We start from the raw sequence: 20,801 nt of genomic DNA on the forward strand, positions 1-20,801 counted from the left end.
CCTAACAAAACCAGGCAGACCGGGGAATTACAGGAGTAGAATGAAAGCTGTAAAATCTAGACCCAAGGGAGAATAAAGCCACTTTCACACACAGGCCTCTTCAAGTCTGCATCTATAGAGCAGTCCTTCCAGGTGATGGGGAGTACTACCGGGGAGTCCAGGGGAAGAGACAGGCATGTCACCTTGGCACCACAACAAAGCAGGAACACACAGGTACAAGGCAGCAAGGACAAATATGCCAAAATTGGCATGTTAATATGCTCTGCTGCATGTCCTTTTCATCTCCATTGTACGGACAAGTAACCAACTACCGCTGCTCTCAGATGTGTAAGTGTCAGTATCTCTTTCCACAGCTCAGGACCCATTTTAAAACAATGACAACCCACTGATGAGCCACAGATTATGTTCAGGGTTTATTTTCTGTGCTCAGGTCTTTTATTTAAGCTCACACAGAAGAAGAAATCCTACCTCACCTTGAAATAAACTCACCACGAAGTTCTTTACAGCTGGTTTTACAATAAGTTTAGGAGGCAGCTGAACTGCAGATTATGAATGAGCGATAAGCTGCAGGAAGAAAGCTCAGTGTCTCCAGATGTATTTTTAAACCTCTGAGGAGTTAATTCAAGTGAGGTACCCAGTGAACCCATCAGTGTCTGAAGTGACACCAAAGGATTACTCCACTAGTAGGAATTGGAAATGTGCATTTTTTTCCCCTCCCCAGATCACTGCATGATCCAGAGGTCAGGGAATTTTTCTAACAGTAACAACTCAGTTTTGGAAAAAAAGAAATTGGACTGGACTAGCCTTCTCACATACAATTATCAAGCACCCTTCCCTCTTGGATCAGCAGGAGGAGTTGAGCCATGGATCTTTAGCTGCTCAGCACACGCCTTCCTTAAGTGGGTAGTAAATTCTTTTATCCTGCAAAAACTGCTTAAGAAAATTTCAGTACACACTGTGCTGGTAATTTATGCATCTAACCAAAAGCAACAGAACAGGATTCCTGATTTCTCTCTCTCTCACTGTCACAGAAAAAAAAAAGCGGTATGGTGATTAGGAACATGCCAGAGGAACACAGCTGACACTCTTGCATAGCTATTGCTTAGTGAAGGGGTGGGAAAGCATTCTAGAGATGCAATTTCCTTTCCAAACTTCAAATAAAACCCAACTTTCAATAGCTTTATTATTTGGAAATCACTGGTAGAAGACCTGTACTTAGCAGAGGGCACAACAACAAAGGACTGAAGCATAGAGAAATAGAGCATTCAGAGGGAGAGATGAAGCTTATTCCTTCCCCCAGCTCCTAGTTCTGCACTCTTCCAGTACTGAGTATGTTGGTTCAGCCCCAAGCAGTGGCCGAGCACCACACGCGCTCGCTCACTCCTGGAGGAGAAACAGACAGAGCCTCAGTGGGTTGGGATAAGGACAGTTTACTGACAAGATGACCATGAAAGGGGAACAGTAACAGCCCATGGTAAATTTCATTTACACCCAGTGATAACAGAGTACCTTACCACAATAACACAGAGTACTACACTGACCCAACACCCCAGCCACATTCAGACTGCCCTGGAGGCACCCCAGAGCACCCCTCCCTTTTATGGGGGAGTAATGTCAGGTGGTGTGGAAAACAGCCTGGGCTGACTCAGCTCACCTGGGCTGGCTGCTTGGGGAGGTTAACTCTGACCTGGCCAGAAACAGAGCACTAAGTCAACTTGACAAGGTGCTTCTTCCCCCTTTCCCTTCCTCTGGCACAAAGGGACAGAATACAAAATCCTGAACCAAAAGAAGACATACATGTACGGTTCTGTAAAATCCAGTGTAGTGGAGGAGCGTGAGAAGTAGAAGAGAGCTGTGGTGAATGAGGTTCGCTTAACTTTGTGCACAGGAACAAGAGCTGGAGCTTCCAAGGGATTTATTTATCCCTAGTAGAAGCTCAAGCATTGCTCCCAGGAAGCACAGAAATACTGACTGACCCTCAAAACAATTCACAGAATGTTATTTGTACCAGCTTTTAAAAAAAAATATAATTTAGAAGTGCTGAAGTAAGGCAGATAGGCCAAGGCTCCTTGCAACTTTCCAGTGTTGGGAAATGTCTGAATTGCTGCTGTACAGGTAAGATAAAAGATGAGGTAGAGCCAGAAGTCTCACATTGTTGTGCTCTATTCAACCACAAAATGGCAAAATGGTCTTGTCAAAGGAAGATTTATGTTTACTTTCTAACTATGTCCTGTTTTGCACAGAAACCCAATGTATATGAACATCAATGTCTTTGAAAACAAAAACACTGGCTCAAGTATGCTGGGTAATATTTTGGAGGAGAGAATTAGCTCCAAATGCTGTGGCATGTTTGCACTGTTACACATGCTGTCTGCTGTGAACATTCAAACTGTATGTAAAAGTAAGGTAAAAATTCCTAAGTCTAGGTGCTTTCTGTAGAGAAATCAGCACGTCCTGACCACTCCACCTCCTGCAGTCAAGGAAAAGCTTGACTCAACAGATGTTTGTTAAACTCTGCTCTGCAGCATGCCAAACGTGGCCAGGGCAGAATGCCAAAACCAGCCTTTTTAGAAGCTGATTGGATGACCTGGAACTCAGGACTTTTGATAGAAGTTGGGCTAAAAAACAAATTAAAAGGAAAGCACACAGCAATGCTGCGGCTGAATCCATATGAATTGCGCCACTGCACTGTCTTTGTTCTTTATCACTGCAGCACTTAATTACTTTGAGAGCTTGCTGGTATGCATGGTTATTGAACATGAATCCAGTCTCAGCAGTTTGCATTTTGTCAGAATGATCTTTTTAGCCTGGAAACTGAGAAGTGATAATTTATTCTCTACACCAAGGAATTAAGAAGAGTTGGTGACTTCAGCCATCTAAACTGAAGAGTTGGGAGACCTGAATGAAGCAGCATGGAAGGTCTTTAGAACGAGAGTCTGAAAGTTGTCCAGCACCACCCAAAGAAACCTCCTTCCCAAAGGAAGGCAGCAGGTCTCTATACTTAGAGGGGCATAGACTCCTCAGGATAAAAATATAAAATTAAAGGTACAATCTGGGTAACAGGGCAATATCTGACCCAGAATGGGAAGGACTCATCATACAAAGTCACAGATTTGCCAGCATTGCTTAAAAGATGGCAGAAGCCAGTCATCTGATGGCTTTTTATTCTTGCTTTCTGGCTAAAAGAATGCTGTAGATCTTATTCGGACAACAGTTAAGCAGCTGAGATACTGCCACAAAGAAAAAAAAAAAAAGAAAAAGAAATAATCCATAAAACTGTGAGGGAGAAATAGCAGGCCTCTGGAAATGCAGCTGCAAAGATCTGGAGGGCTGTACCTGCAAATTAAACACCAATGCAATATTCCCCTACTTGTCGTGACAGACAGAACAGGAACATGCCATTGTCATCTTTTAAATTCAAGGCTGGGATACATAATTGCACAAGGCGGATAAGGAAACTGTACTGGGAAACACAGACAGTATGGGAGCTGCAGTAACAGAAACTGGGTGCAATACTGAGTCCCACACAGCACACCAGGACTCACAAGAACTTCTGCAACATTCTCACTCTTCGTGGCTGCTCCGAGCTGAAGGCTCAGATCTGCTGCCTCAGCATACCCCAGGCACCGTCCTGAGGTGAGAGGCAACATGAGGAGGAGGAAGCATTATTCCCAGCTGCAAAACGTACAGAGAAAGGCTGTTAAAATACTCAGAGGAGAAAGATTACTACCTGAGGGATGGTTCAGAGCTTGGGCTGTTTCACACAGCAGAAGGAGACACCATCCTCTACTAAATCCTTCAGAAAGAAAAAGCTGCTATTTTAAATGAAGGGCAGAGCTGACCTAACAGCAAGCAGATATAAAACAAACTGCAAATGCCTTCAGTCAGGAACCAGAAATCACACAACTATTAGAGTAATGAAAGACAGTGGGGATACCTACTAACCAAACTTTTACCTGGTTATGAAATAAACAACAGGTCTTTTTATTTTTTTTTCCAGACTTAACCCAGGAGGTCCTGTCCCATTTGGTGTAAAACTGTGGTACTCAGCCACTGGTTTCTGCGTTGAAGACATTCATCAGCTTTGCAGTAATTTTGCAAGATAACCTTACACCCTACAGCAATGTGGTGATTTCGTTCCGCCACGAGCTCTGCCAGGTTGTTTACTAGGTGTACCCGAGGCACAATAGCTTTGTTAGCCTGGCATACTACACGCTCTGTCAAAAGCAAAGCATTTAATTAAACAGGCATCACTAAAGGCATAAATATGGTAGCAGAGCTGTTTGGCAGCAGTGGTGCTATTCCCTGATAAGTACTTTATGATTCAGAAAGAATCTTCTGAACTGACAGGTGGCTAAAATAGCTGCTTTAACACAAAAACTATTGAGAGTAAACCTACAGGTATCCCATTTGTGCCACCTTTCAGAAAAAGCCCTTACTTTGACTCCTGAAGTTGTATGCACACAGGTTGCAAACACACAAATAAAACTGCTTCAAAGTTACTGCATCAGAAACGGTGTCCCTAACGCAGCCTATCTCAAGGCACCCACAAATTTGACTCCTCTTAGAAAAAAAATTAAAATCTCCTGCATTAAATGCCATCCCCTCTTTAAAAATGTATTTGTTTAGTCCATTCTGATCTACCTCACTATTTTGCACTGATTGCTGAAATTTATTTACTTGCTATAGGAAAATCACAAATTATTTCAATTTTTTATTTCTCAGAATCACAGAACTTTAGGAGTTGGTTGGAAGGGACTTCAAAAGATCATCTAGTCCAACGGCCCTGCCAGAGCAGGATCACCTACACTAAATCGCATAGGAAATAATTTGGCTTAAAACTATCAGGCTTAAAATTAACAAGCCATTTACAAGCATTTTGATATAGTCTTGCAAATTGGATAGTGCCCCAAAATATGTTTTTCTACTTACTCATATGAAAGGCTGTAGTGAATAAATACTCCCTGACAACTGCCTTAAACACACAAATGCACATACTGTCCAAGGATGGGTCCATTTCATTGACAAAACAATCTAGTTTCTCATTCTAAATCCTTCACCCTTATTGAAAGAAAAGGTTAGAGGCTACCCACCGTCTTCTGATGTTATTATGCAATTCTGTCCATTTTCCAGGCTCTCCAGCATTATAGATTGAAATGGATTTGCTTCAGTGACCATCTGTATTGCTCAGAGCTTCAACATCTCACACCTCTTTACTCAGTCTCTCAGTCTACATACCACTCCAGCTATTACAATCAGTAAGCATTACCCCATTTATGTTATTAGCACTGAGATTCTGGTCACTGATAGGAAGAAGCTGTTCCACTCTAACCACATCACTATTAAAAATAAAACAGGCCAACTCCTTTCTTTCCCTGAAGAGTGACTTATGGCAGCGGTGCCAGTTGCTCAGTAGCCTCAACAAAATCAGATTGAGAAAAATGTAAGAGTTATCTGCAGAGTTGAGCAGTGCAGGGGGGTAATTTTTTATTTACTTTTTTTTTTAACCACATGATCAAGATAGCTGCTTTCCTGTTGGAACTAATTATTTTTCCACTTTAAGAAAAACAATACAAATTGAATCAAATTAGGAAAATAAATTATCCCCTCACACTGAGAACACATATGCTATGTTTCAATCCAGAGCAAGTTTCTGCAGCCAAGGTATAAATTCATCCTCAAATACAAAAACAAATCAGATGTTTCAGTCTTATGCCTGTAAGACTTAAAGAGCACAAATAGAAAAGTAAATTTTCAGCCTACTATATTCACAGGGCACACTCAAAGCCTAGTCGTACAGAATCAGATCAATTCTGAAAACTCAATATTAATAAAAAAATAAAACCTCTACTGTTAATAGAAGCCATAGAAACATCTGTGCTTCTTTATCACCAGGTTTAGGAATTTCATTTTACATGAAGTAGCTGCCAAACTGAGCCCAGGCAGAAATATAGATCTGCAAGGTCTGGGGTGTTGGGCTTGCTGTTTCAGCTTAGTTTAGAGGGGTGGGGAGTGGGTGTTGTTTGTTTTTACAGAAAGTAAATGGCAATTTACAATTTTTACAACAGTGAACAGAAAAAATATGCTCCTGAAACGCAGCAGTGTTAAGTGACTTGTACTCAGTATTTTACTCTCAATGTGTACCATCTTTAGAACAGATTACATCACAACACGCTATGGAACACTCATCCTGCTCCCCTCCTATCAGCACATACTGCTTTCTTCTGTGCCCTCCCATGCATACACATACACATCCCCCCCCCCTCCATGCTCTCCCACCTTTTGCATGTAAACATATGTATGCACGTTTTTCACATCCCATAGGGAATCTGGCAGAACCACAGCGTGCAGGGACTCAGTGGGGCACCCCCACTCCCCAGTGTCCGCCACACCGTGCGGTCATGGTCTCACTTCAGGCATCCACAAGTCGATAGTTCCCCCTTTTCTGGTATATGAACACATTCAGAGTTACAACACACAACCTTACGGGACCAGAGAGATATTGATCAATTTATTGAATCCCAGAACAAGTAAAAGACACTACGAAGGATATGGATATTTCTGTTCTAGGACTGCTCCCTCTGTGAACACGAATCTCACACAAAGAGCTCATGACAATGATCACAGATCAATCAGAATTCAATGTTATGCCTGTCTGGAGGGACATCATGCAGCAGCAGGTTGGCCTTACAGCCTGATTACTTAAAGGCAGCCATGTCCATCCTGGCTGTCTCCGTGCTCATCCCTCAGCATTTTGGGGCATCTCAGCCTCCCACCTTGGCCTATGGCAGAAGTTTAGAAGCAGCATAGGAAATTACATGTTGGGTTCAATACTTCCAAGTATTTATAGCTTTGTACTTCCTAATCTAAGTTTCTATAGTCATGACAGAGTAATTGAAGACTGGGGCTATTAAAAACATTGCAAGTTTACAAATTAGGGAGTGCCCAATCAGGCAGGAACACCCAAACAGGTGCCTGAATCAAATTTAACCCCCTATTAGCCTCTTAAAAAATGCCTAGGATAAAAAAAAATCCTCATGAACAGGTTAGATGATTTATTTTTTTTAACAAGGAAAATAAATATTTAAAATTTCCATTTTTGTTCCATCAAATGTAATTTTCAGATAGATAGTTTTTCAAAAATCTAGAAAAGAGCAATCACAGCCCATTTGGTGGCCTGTACACTTGACAGCAAACAGTTGCCACAGATACACACGCTACTAATCAACAGAGAGGATGCTACACAAAGGCCCTCTCCAAGCATTAAAGGCCTCACTGGACTGCATGAGCAGCAGACTATTGCAGAGTCAACTATGAAAACGAAGTATTGTATGTCAGCATATTTCATAACCAAGTTCTATTGAAGTCATATATTAAAAGAAAAAAGTAAAAAGAGTATTTGATATTAAAATGGAAATGCTATTCCTATTCTACCTGTCATTCTGCCCCATTAATCCCTACCTCAGCACTAGAAAGTATAAGAACAGCGACCTCTTGCAAATCAGCTCGGGTCGATCTGCAGAATTAGATGCAGCGGATGGCTCATGGTGTCACAATATTTTCCAAGGGCACTTTATTTGCTGTCTGAAGATACTCTTGAAAATGATTTCTCAGTCATTAATTATGCATTCTATTTCTTATAATAAGTTCTTTTAATTAGTATCCCAGGCAGCTTTGCTGAGGATCCCACACTTACAGTAATTAGGGGCAGTTTGTTGCCCTTAATTAACTTCAGACATAGCAAGACTCTATTACTTTGTTACTTCAGCTGTTTCCATGTTTGCATTGTGTATTCCGTCCTGCGTTACTGGCTCAGAAGAGAGACTGCCCTGTTGTGCTATTTATCTCATTTAGGTTCCATTTCTCTTTCTTGACTGTGTGTTAGCTTCTGTATTTTAAACCTCTCTCACTCTCTCTGAAGTCATGTCTGCACTGGCGAGCAGTGTGACACCAGAAAGTGCATCTCTACAGTGAAGCGGTTCACACTGAGGACCTAACGCTCACCCTAAATGAATTTCAGGAGGCTCTACCTCAGTCTGATTTCACAGATCTAACATGCTCCTGGAATGTAATTTCTGATTTTGCCTTGCCCATGCTGTCATATTCACACAGTCCAAAAACAGAACTCTGCAAGTGGGACAAGGAGGGTGACTTTAAAGTGCACTCTTGATCCAAGCTACAACAGTGATACAGATGAGGATGATGATATTGTCTCTGATTAAGTGTCCTACCTTTGGGGATGGTCTTACCTTTTAAAAAAAACCTCAATTATCTCAGCAGACCATACTTGTGCAGCTGCTGGACAGTAGCCATGATCACTGCACATCGGCCCAAAAACCGTCAGGCAAGGATTAGCAAAATGCAGCATTGCACTTTGTACAGCCTGTACAGCCTCCTTCCCCTGTGTGCTGCTCTGAGTAGTGTACTTGTAGCAAATACGGCTTGCCACATAGTAAGAGGGTTGTCCAAGGAGGCTTTAGCCAATTTTCCCAATTTTATCAGGTCTCTGTGACCTCTTGAAGCCCACTCCAGACTGAGTTCTAACAGTTAGTTAATAAATTAACATGTTAATAATCTATTAAGAGTTTAAATATTGGCAACACATAAAACAGCTGGTGGTTTACTGAAAATGTGAATTTTATTGACATTTTAACTAAATAATACTTCTGATTCTTGCACAAAGCTTTTCACCTACAGATGGCAAGTTGTATTAAAGTAGCAGGAAGACTGTTGTAACCCAGTTGTTCCAATGCAATTTGAGGAAGGGCCATGCAAGGACCACTGATAATGCCCATCGCCGTTCAGAATGTACTACCGTCCTTCCTTGCTATTTAGAAAGTAAAGGGGTCTTATAAAGTGAGTTCTACTCCTAAAATTCCCCATCCTGTCCTGTGGGAGGTGGGAGGCAAGGAAGGGACAAATGAACCTTCACCTCCAATAAGGTATTAACCATCCTATCAACAGGGTGTCTGAGTGAGAACAAAAAATGCTCACATGCATGGCTAATAGTGGGTGACCGATCTGCAGATTGAGCAGATCACCTTTAAACTTATTTCCTTTTCAGCAAAACATGAGCAAAATATAACCATATATCCACAGGCTGACAATCTCATAATTTTCAGATTATCTTTATAGCATGTTTATGGTTTTTTATCTTCCAAGGGGTAAAATAGGGGGCTTACATACATAAAACATAGCTAGTCATTTTCCAATATTTATTATGGAAAAAGGCCTGGCAGCACTGAGTAAGGATACCTAAAATCTTGGATGGCAGGGAAAGACAACTTTAACAGTTGGCCTTAAAAATCTTAAAAATTTTAAAGTAATTTAACTTCAGAGCCAAAACATTTCGAAAAGAACCCAAAACCATACAAATGAGACCAGCAGAATTTTCATCAAAGAATATTTAAGCTAAAAAGCTTCTAATTACTTCATAACCACATACTAACATGCTCAGAATCTCTACCATTTGTAGCATATATGTGGTTGAGAATTACCATTGCACTTGACGTTAAGTCACCACAAGCTGGATTTAAGTGACTGTTCAGGAACATACTCCAACTATGCAAGTTGAAGATCACTAGAAACAAAAATTTCTAATGGAGATTGTTAGCTTCTATCTCCAAATAATAATGCTCTTTGTTACTCTTCAATCCCCACTGGTAAGGGACTGAAAAATCCTCTGCCTTTTAATCACATTGTAGGAAGACAGCCAAAGTTAGTGGGGAAACGATAGCTAAGATGATTTAACATCAGATCTACACCAACCAACCACTTCTTTCTTTTTACTTCTTTCTTTATGATCCATCCATAAAGAGATCAAAATTAAAAAAATCAATAAAACTGGTCAATATTAATATTTTAACACCAATGCATATTTGATGTATTAAACAGTTAAAGTGGTGAACCATTGGTAGATCGCTTCTGAACAACAAACAGACACCAGTACCTTGCTACAAGGTCTCAGTATACATAATTTAGAAATAAACCAGGGAAGGTATGAGCAATAGACACAAACTGGGGATGCTCCCCAGCAAAAGCCAGCAAGATAAATATTTGGCTCAGACTGCCTGGAGGTGGATTTTTTTTTTTTAAAGGCAACTCATAAATTCACCATAAGAAGAAACTAAATACACAAAGCAACTGCAGCCTTCTGGAGAAGAAAAAGAAATAATCTAGGACCGTGAAAACATTGTTTTCCCCAACGTACTATATCCTACCACTCTGATTTCCATGGACTCCAACTAAGTTTCTTACTAACTCTTGGTCCTTTCTATTCTGTATGATGCAGACATGGATACTGAGACTATTTGTTTTTTCCAGCTTAATCCTTGTCTCTTTTTCCTAGCCCAATATCTTTCCTGCAAACTCTTATGCCTAAGGTATTTCTCCTTCATTTCTTTTTCATATGGAAAAGCATAACTCTCCATACCAGTGGATTTCTCCACTACTAGTTAGTTTCTCTTAACTTTCAGTCCCTATTAACTTTCTCATTTTCCTTGCTGAACAGTTCCTCTACTCCAAAAGTAATTCAGTTCCATGTATCTTCTCAATACCTTCAGCTCAGTCCATGAAACTCTCCACCGCCGTTTTTCCATTTCTCCCTTAATCTCTGTAGATGTACATTATCTCTTTGGACATCTCAGTTATAACGTATTCCGAGTTCCGTCCTTCGTTCCACGTCCCTGTCTGTGGCCCAAACCAGTCTATTCTAAGCACCATCCTAAGGAGGTTTTTTTGTGTGTCTACACTATCACTCAGAGTATCCCTCCAGCACTTTCATTAAACAGACACTGCCGGCCTTTATTTCCAAAATCCCACAGCCAAGACAACTGAATATCAATGAATAATTAACGTGTGAGAGAGAAATGGAAACAGAGTTGGAGGAAAAAAAGTCTTTAATTTTTCTTTGCCAGGTCATGTTGGTAAAGTAGTACTCACTATAGCTCTGTTCATTCTTCACAATGCTGTTAATTAATGCTTTTCCCCTTCCTGACAGGAAAAACACTCAAGAACATTCTTAAACTTATGCATACAAGTAATCGTGCTTGAAGAGAAGCATATGCTTTATCTTCTCACTGCAAAATAAATAAGAACCAGAAATAAATTCTTTTGGGCAAGTACCACCAACTTCTAGAGAATTTTAAATTTAAAAAAAAAAAAAAAGAAAAAGAAAAGCCTTCAACGCTTATGGCTGTGAAAATAACCTTCAAAACGCAAGCCTCAGCTGATGCAGCCTGGTACCCACATACAAACACTCTGCCTTTCCTGCTGCTCCGAGTTTCCCCCACACAGCAACAAACTGAAAACTGCCTTTTCACAGCTGCTATTCTGAAACCTGCGGGAATCAGTTGCAACGCGCAAGAACTGGGCTGTTTGCGATCTGGTGCCAGCACTTCTAGGCAGAAGCAGGCACTGGAGATAGGCATTAGGCAGAGAGAACAGGAGTTCAGCAGATGCTGTTCGTCTCCCCGCCTCCCCTCCTGAATAGTAATAGCTAGAAACCAAGAAGTTTGTGTACCAGGCCTGAGCATGCCACAGCCACCAGCAGGCAGCAAGAAGAGTAAGCTGGAAAGAAATATAGGGGGCATCTTTGCAGACACTGAAAAGAGACTTGATCAAAAAGCTTAAAACCTCAGAGGCTGGCACCAGAGTAATACAGTAATCGAGGCTCAGTAGAGTTAAATATCGGACTAGTGTCAAAGCACAGAGACCAGCACCCCAACACACATCCCTCAATCAGCAGAGGAGAGGCAAGCACTTTCCCAGAAGATACGTCATCCCATCATTCCCCACAGGCACTGCTTGGGTTGATATATGGGAAGCAAGTTTTGTCCCTGAGCTGTTAGCTTCCCAGTTCTAGCAAGCAGACGAATAGAAGAGAAGCGGCAGGAGGGATGTGTGAAGCCAGCAAAGTGGGAGACATCTACACAGAAAGAAGAAACAAGCATAACAGGAGAGTACACCACAAATACAGGGGTACACTAAAAAAACAAAACAATGTGTATCGAAAGCAACTTCATGATACTATTCAGCAATAATAAAAAGAAATGGTACAAAGCCAGAAAGAGAAGAACCAAGTCTAATACGCAGCCCATGAATGGGGAGGTGACTGGTTAGTAGCGTCCCCAAACACGAACTGGTGACAAAAAGTGTGCATAGGGGTAAAAGGAGGGAAATGCTAAATTCACTTTTATAGAAATACACCGTTCATTGGTTGGTCAATTAGCAGCCAACAAGTGTTCCCTGCTATGGCAATGTTCTACAGTTAAAGACAGTACATGGTAATGAACATTTGGATCTACTGCCCCTCTCCAGATACAGAGAAAGGAATATGGTTTAGAGGGCAAAAGAGTATTTTCACCAGCTTTGTTCTTCCACGGCAGCAATGAGTATGTTTCTCAGAGACAGTTATGAGGAGAAGATTAATTGATTTGGTATTTCTGCTTCTGTTACCAGTTACCAATGGTTCCAATAAATACACAAGATTTAATGCAAGATAAACAACTGCCTGCAAAGGGCGAGAAACGTGAGGCAGCCTGGCCAGCCAATTCCCCAGTACTGCTCCCGCAGAGACGGCGACAGCCAGCTGATTCTTCAAACTCCCTTCCTGTCACCTCCCCTGTAGCAAAAACTAATAAGTAGTTTTCCTCAAGCACTCTAAATGGGATATTTGCGAACACAGTTAACACACTTGTCAGACGACATGGGTAGCAGAAAGAAATAAACAACCTGAGGTCACTCATTCACGAGTTAAAAATTGTCTCCTCAAATAACAACAAGAGTTTAAAAAGAATCACATTTCAAAGGCAAGGATGGGTAGAAGAGACAGGGAAAACAAAACAAGCTACAGCAGAGACTGGTGAATTTTTCGGCCTAGCAAAACTAGCTTTGCATACTGTCCCTACATGTCCACACAGCTGTTTGCCAAAGCCTGGTTCTCCCAACCCAGTCACCTGGCTTTTGGCCAAGCCATACCAATTCCTGCTGAGCTGGCAGGGCAGCAGAACACTGAGATTTAAACAAAACTCTGATGGACTGTCATTTCTGAAGTGACATCAGTAATTAGAAGTCTCCCTTCTTTCACCACCATTCAGTTTTTCTTCAGCCATGGTTGACAATTGCCCATCGTGAGCAACTCTTCTACTGCAGAGAACAACTTCTTCCCCAAAAAGCGAGTTCTGACTGCAGTAAAAGTATCTGTCAATAACCTTGAGCTGTGGCGGTCACCACCTTAATGGGCTTTGACAGGATTTACCAAAATACTCGATCCTAACTTGACTGAAACAAAATATACATATCTTAGTGCATCATGACAAGGTGTTATCAAGGTGTTTCTGGTGGCAAATAAACCAAAAAGGCAAATAAAGATGATTTAAAAGTATTTTCTGAAGCACTTGAAAAAAAATTAAGATTTGTAAAGGAAATGCTGAAGAGAGAAATTAAAGTTTTCCTAGAAAGTTCTTTGGCAGAGTTTTAACCAGATGGCCAAGTTTTATAGCTAAGCTCTTCTAAAATGTGTCTAGAGTTTCTGGCAACAATGGCTTTGGATGTACTCTCCTTGCTACCTTCGCAGTGGGGAAACAGCATCCTACTAAGGAGGCTCAGAAGCCGAGATAAGTTTTCTTTCCCAAAACATGCCCAGTCTGCCAATAAGTAGATAACCATCACCAGCCCAAAACACAGGAAAAGCAGGGCTTGGAGAAGGAGAAATAAAGACATTGAGACCAAAACTGTGATCCAGGGAATTAAGTCCATCCTTGCAACCAACATCTTCCTGATTTAGTTATTTATTATTATATTTATTATATAGTGGACACTTTATCATTATGAACCTCTGCTTTAGAGGCAAAGGTTCAAGAAACAGGAAAGCAAAAACTCCTGGAGTTCAGAGGAAAACAGATTACAGGTTATTACCATTCCTACTTGTGCGGATTGTCTAGAAGTCATCAACCCTTTTTTTAAACACATCCAGGGAAGGTGACTCAACCACCTCCCTGGGCAGCCTGTTCCAGGCCCTGACAGCTCCTTCAGTAAATTTTTTTTTTCTAGTATCCAATCTAAACCTGCCCTGGCACAGCTTCATGCCATTTCCCCTTGTTCTATCTTCTGTCACCTGGCTGAAGAGACCATCACCCACCTCTCCACAACCTCCCTTCAGGTAGTTGTAGGTGGTGATAAGGTCTCCCCTCAGCCTCCTCTTCTCCAGGCTAAACATCCCCAGCTCCCTCAGCTGCTCCTCATATGATTTGCCCTCCAGCCCCTTCACCAGCCTGGTTGCCTTTCTCTGCACTTGCTCAAGGACCTCAATGTCCTTCTTATGGTGAGGAGCCCAGAACTGCACACAGTACTCGAGGTGTGGCCTCACCAATGCTGAGTACAGGGGCATAATTACCTCCCCAGACCTACTGGCCACACTGTTTTTGATACAAGCCAAGATGCCATTGGCCTTCTTGGCCGCCTGGGCACACTGCTGGCTCATGTTCAGCCCGCTGTCAACCAACACCCCCAGGTCCTTCTCCTCCTGACATCTCTCCAGCCAGTCTCCCCCAAGCCTGTAGCGCTGCATGGGGTTGTTATGTCCCCTGTGCAGCACTCTACACTTGGCCATGTTAAACTTCATCCCATTGGTTTCAGCCCATCGGTCCAGTCTGTTCAGACCCCTCTGAAGAGCCTCCCTACCCTCAGGCAGATCAACACTTCTTCCCAGTTTAGTGTCATCTGCAAACTTACTGAGGAAGCATTCAATCTCTTCATCGAGGTCATTGATAAAGATGTTGAACAATTCCGGACCCAGGACTGAGCCCTGGGGGACGCCACTCGTGACCGGCCTCCAGCTGGATTTTGTTCCATTCACCACACTTTGGGCCCGTCCATACAGCCAGATCACCATTTTGTTAGTTAACTGTAGCATTTCACTCTCACTTTCCTCCCTGGGATCTTTAACTCCAATTCACCTCAGAGACAGAACCCACCTTTGGCACACACTCCTGAGTAAGACTGAGTACATACATACATACATACAAGTGTACAACTGATTAGTATAAACTACAGTTACCAGGGTCACCATCTAGTCACCAGCTCTGTGTACATTCACATACACCACTTTCCCTTGATGGAAAGCAGTCACACAGCAAAGGAATTCCTTTTCAATACCTACATCCCATCCTATGGTCAAATTCAGCCTGATGGCTTGAGATTCAGTTTGGCTGGGGTGAAAGAGAAGGAGGAAGAAGAATGGGATTAGTTTATTATTCTTCTCTTTGGCTGTAATGGAAAGGAAGAGGAGTGGAGAGGCAGAAAAAAAAGATGATGAAATATATTTTAGAGGACTCATTCATAAAAGTGTAAACTACAAAAGAGTGAGGCGGGAAAGACATACTTTGCTTGATAAAAGCACTGATACTTCTCTGCAAGTTTGGAAAATCATGGCCAAACATCCATAAACAGCTACTGAAAATACATTATAAAGTACATATACAGAGTGTGACTAAGTCCATCTCTGTCATGATCTGCTACTCCACCTTGAAAAATCACATCATGGCTTCAGTTCTGTACCTCCAATATTAGCTTATGCTTCCTTCTCTACCACAAATCTATCAAGAACCAAAATAAGACAGGATGTAATAATAGATCACCAACTAACTCTGATCTATTAAAAAGTTAACAGTATTTCTACCACATATCCTACAGATTATAAAAATACCCAAAAAAACCCCACAACCAGACTATTAAAGCTGGTGTCTCAGCAAACCTGGGAAAATTTACATTGAATTTGGCATTAAAAACAAGTTAGCACTATTCTTGGGCTTGGATGAATGACGATAGGTCTCTCTTTTCTTACAAGTTTGATTATTTTTAATTAATTTTAACTATCACAATAAACCTGAGCTAATTTTACTTAGTGAGAGGAAAGAAGGATGAGAAAGGACAGCAGAGGAGTGAGACGCTGCCTACATTACAAGTTCTTCATGTTAATCAGTCCAGTATGATGCTTTCAAGATTGCCGCCTCCCTGGCAGTGTTCAAGGCCAAGTTGGATGGGGCTTTGGGCAACCCAGTCTAGTAGAGAGTGTCCCAGCATGGCAGGGGGTTGGAACTAGATGCAATTTGAGGTCCCTTCCAACCCAAACCAGTCTGTGATTCTAAGATACCACATAGTACATTTTAATCTGATACTGAAGTGGGAACGTAAGAAGCCAGCCATACTGTAAACCATTTCCTTACTATTATTATAATGCAACTGAGAATATTTGATATGTGAATTCCATCTCATTCCCTTACTGGATAATATGTTCCACATTAAAAAAGAAGCAAACTGCATTCTGCAATATTTGCTCAGCAATATGCCAAATGAACTGGCAGAAAGAACAAATTACTTCTGCTCTCAAGCAGGGTGGATACTATTCTTAGGTTATCAGAAAGACTGCTGGTGCAAAAATATTACGAAGAGTGCACAACCAGAGACAGGCAGACTGGGCTGGGAGCTGGAACCACAGAGCACCACAGGTTCTCATTCAATACTATACCTCAGATCACTTATCCACTGATGACGGACAGGACATGCAGTAGTTAATGGCTTCAGTTAAGTGATGCAGGTAAGGAATCCCAGTCCAGCTCACAATGGACAGCCAGCCACACAACAGAAGCCAGATGTGAAGCAAAAGCACAAGAAATTGCGGGACAGTCCACATCTGTATTGTGTTTCCCGAATTATTTTTCTCACTGCTAAGGCAAGACAGCACTTTTACCCTATGGAATAGGAGTCCAGCTATCAGACCCAAAACCACCTTCCCACAGGACACAGCAGAAGAGAGGTTGTTGCACTCTCATTCCTAAGGCTGACGTAAGGCCAACCTGCACCACAGAGTGCAAAAATTAAGAGAACGAGAGAGTGCTTCTTCATCCAGCTCTTGGCCATCCTGAACCCCGATAATTACTGAATGAATATAGGGTAGCAGACCTGGTCCTAAATTTTGAGAGTTCAGAAAACCTACTGGTTCTGCTACCCTGTATTCAGTAATTCTCTGGCTAATCCACCAAATTGTCAAATGAGAGGAAGGATGTTTATACATATTCCATTACTTCTAGAAAGGCATGCAACTCCTAGAAAAAGTTATTCTTGTGTTATGTCTCATTTAAAAAACACTAGTTCCTGGCCAGCAAAACCAAATCATTCTTGTTCTGCAGCTAATTTCCTAAACATGATAAAAATATCTATCCAAATATAGCATTTAAACCGAAAGTCAGAGTTTACTTAAAAACACTAATTAGCAAGAATAACATTTAATTTTAGGTGTCAAGTAAATTCTGTCAATCAATCTGTTTGTTGCTCATGTTTTAATTCACATCTGGTGTATTTCAGTATTTGCCACACATCAGTAATCTTTCCTCGTACATCTGATTATTAAAAAGAATTAACACTGCAGTTATTTTAAAAGCCCAGTTCCTATACTTAGTGAGTGAGATTAGTGAGACCTCCTTAATGCTCAGTATCTTCTCCTGCTGGTGGCCACAAGCTGTAATTTGGAAGCTGATGAGGGAAATTTCATCAAGAGGAGGGCACTGCAGCATTGGAGTAGGTCACACAGATGGCTTGGGGGATCTCATCTTTGGTAACTTCTGTGTCTCCTGCTTGAGCCTAGACTGGCTTTGTTGAGTGAGAAGTTACACTTAGAAGACCTGCAGATGTCCCTTCAGAACATCATTTCTATGACGACTCTGTTTTGGGGCGGGGAATCCTCCGTGGAGTGGAGGAAATTCTAATTTTGCCAGATTTTCTTTGGCTTCCTGCTTACAAGATGTCTTTATGCAGCCTTCACAGTTTAAGTACCTAGCACTTAATAAAAACAAAATGTTCTTCCGGAAATAATCTTATTATTACCACCACGTTAACTTGTCAGAGAAGTCGGTAAACACAAATTACCTACAGCAGGAGTAATTCAGACACCTTGAAACATTAAGTACTGGATTTTACAAGCCCTTAGAGATATGGAAGCACCGAGATCATAAAAAGCCAAGTGGTACTGAGGGTTTGGGGTTTTTTTGTGCCCTATTGCTATCCCCCTTAAAAGTGATGGAGAAAGGGTTTTTTTAATTGTTTCTTTTCTGATTTGATTTACAGAACTGAAAGTAAAAATAAAACAAAACCAACCCAACAAACCAACAACAAACAAGTACAAGGTTTCTTAGACCAAATATTCCAAGAATTGGGCTTTTGGGTGGTTATGGGGGAATGTAGCACCTTGTTTCAAAAGTTTTAAGTATTCTACTCATTCAGTAACTCAAAAGTAACAGAGAATAAGCACTGTTACAGCGTAAATACCTACCACATACCTGCCAAGTCTCAAGAGCTTGCCTCTGATGTACAAGATGCAGAGAGCGATTTCGGCCAGCCCTCACTAGCAGGCTGGCACCACAAAACACGCCTATTAATTGCTTTTCTGTACAGAGACACTGCACTTCACGAAACAAAAGAGTCCGCTCGTTCACCTCTGTATTTACGGCCGAATTTGCTCGAGTCGGGCACAGATGGTCAGAACGCGATTTGCGGGAGGCACCTCTGGGAGGTCTGACTCCATCCATCACGTAGCGCCGAGAAGCAGAAACATCTCTTCCACCACAAAACGGCCCCAGCGCCCTTACGCCCGCGCTCCGCGCTCCCATTTCCTCCTCACGGCGACTTTAAGCGCGGCTCTAAAAAACTTAGAAAGACTTTACCCCGTCTGACTGATGTATTTCTAGGTAAGCGGGCTGCTCTGGAGAAGCCGCGCTGAAATCTAGCCGAGCGATACCCTGCTCTAAACACCGCCGGGTGCCTCCGGTGCTTGCAGCTTCCCCCGCCGTGCCCCAGCCGCTGCCCAGCGCCCGGCTCAACCTGTTGCGGGCCGGAGAGCGGCGGCGACGGCGCGGCACTTGCCGGCGGACGGACGCGGGACGGCCCGGCGCGGGGCGAGCGCAGGCGGCGGGGCCGGGGGGCGGCGGGGCAGGGCGGGAGGGCGGAGGCGGGGGGCTCACCTTCTGCTGCCGGCGGGCCATGTCCGTGGGCTGTTTGGCGTTGAAGGGGTGCGCGATGCACCTCGCGATGAACACGTAGAGCTGCAGCCGGAGCCGCTTCTCTCGCTCCTCTCGCTGCAGGCGCTCCTGCTCCTCCCGGCCCTCGCTCAGCACCGAGGGGCTGGGGCTGGCCGCCCGCGCCGCCCCGGCCTCCCTGCCCCGCGCGTCCCGGGGCGGCGGCGGCAGCGAGCGCGGAGAGCCGCCGCCCGCCGCCACCAGCACGTCCCGCCGCTCTTCTTCCAGCAGCTCATCGGACTCTTCCTCGCTGGAGGACGGGTCCAGCATCGCGCTCGGCGGGCGCGCCCCGCGGCCGGGCGCGGAGCAAGGCGGAGAGCGGAGCGCACCTTTCCGGACACGTCGAGTTTACACACAGACTATTTCCGACCGGCGGCGGCCGCCGGGCGGGAGCGGAGGGGCGGGGAGGGGAGGCGGGGTTTGGGAAGGGGGTCGAGCCTGGGTTGCCGTGGGAATTGCTCCGAGCGGCTCCCGGCGGAGGCGGGGCCGGGGCCGGGCTAACACCTCCGCCCGCCCCGGCTGGGGGCTGCGGCCCGCAGGTGCTCGGTGCGGGCGGGGCCGCGCCGCACCTGCCACGGCACGGCACGGCACGGCGCGGCACCGCACGCCTGCCCTGCTCCCTGGGACGAGGGCAGCCGGTGGCTGGGAAAGCGCCTGGTCCCCGCTCAGCAGCGTTTCCCCGCTCGCACCCTGCTGGTCCCGGTGGCGGCTGGCCCGGCTGCGCCCTGCCCCGCGTCCCGGGGCCAGCGTGGGGCAGGTGCCCCCCTCTCGTTGGCCCTCACAGACACACGGGGGGACGCCAGGCTGGGAGGCGTGGACCGTGCCCTCCGCGCGGCACGGCTCTCGGCTCGGCTCGCTGCTGATCCCCAGCTCTCCGCTGTCGTCTGCCATGCAGTGTATAGGAAAAACAAGGGACATTTCAGTTGCCCCCAGAGAAAAGAAGCCCCTGGAATGTCTTTCTGAGATGGGGAGTGAGCTGATGCTGAAGCGTGCATTGCTCTCGCAGGATACATCTGTCAGGAGCCTGCTGCCACAAATAGGTAGTTCATGTCTCTCTGAAAACGTTGTTCCCAGCTGTTTGTGGATCCAGCTACGTTGATATTCACAATAGTTACCTTCACAGTGAACGCTGTGAGAAACATATGAAAGCCTACCACTATCACTCTCTACACTGAAATAAAAAAGGCTCTGCCATGTGAAAGCTAAATTTCTGGAGTCTGATTAGGGCCTCATTGGTAGCCCTGGGGAGAGAAGGCAAGTCAGATTTCACATGGATCAAGTTCTCCATGCATGGTGCTGCCGGTACCAGGGAAGAGATGGGAACTATTGAACAGGGCAGGATCAGGGGTCAGGAGGAACAAAGGCTGGAGGGGTGGACTGGCTCTATGCTGCTTTAAAACGACGACAACCGAGGCTCTTCCCATGCAGCTCATGGCCTCTGCTCATTCAACAGAAGTGGCAAGTTTTCAAAGCCCTGAATGGAAACTCAATAAGCTCAGAAGTCTAACCCAGTCCTCAGTGTATGAGCTGGGCTGGGTTTACAGTGGTGAAAGGCTCTGGTCCATTACCAATATTTCAAAGTGCCTGGTCCTTCAGCAGGGAGGAAAGATTCCTGGTAAAGAGTCTTTGAACCTGACAGTTACGTCCTGAGTGAAGCAGCTTTCAGGAGGTGAAATTGCTCCTGCTGTGGGCAACAGCTATTAGCTAGATGGCAGCATTCAGCGTTAGGAG

At 44.0% G+C, this 20,801-nt stretch overlaps 1 protein-coding gene across 6 annotated transcripts in view; it reads right to left on the minus strand.

Moving 5' to 3' along the window:
- Window positions 1-19,340, minus strand: part of CADPS2 (calcium dependent secretion activator 2) — a gene marked incomplete at both ends in the record, with an annotated part of 308,165 nt that extends 288,825 nt beyond the window's left edge. For all 6 annotated transcript variants that reach the window (XM_084274517.1, XM_084274519.1, XM_084274514.1 and 3 more), the window contains one exon: window positions 19,017-19,340. In XM_084274517.1, the coding sequence (XP_084130643.1) occupies window positions 19,017-19,340 (324 nt within the window). The remainder of the gene's footprint in view (window positions 1-19,016) is intronic.
- Between the last annotated feature and the right edge of the window lie 1,461 nt (window positions 19,341-20,801).

This window comes from Gallinula chloropus, assembly GCF_964237585.1.
Source record: "Gallinula chloropus genome assembly, chromosome: 1".
Classification (NCBI taxonomy): Eukaryota; Metazoa; Chordata; class Aves; order Gruiformes; family Rallidae; genus Gallinula; species Gallinula chloropus.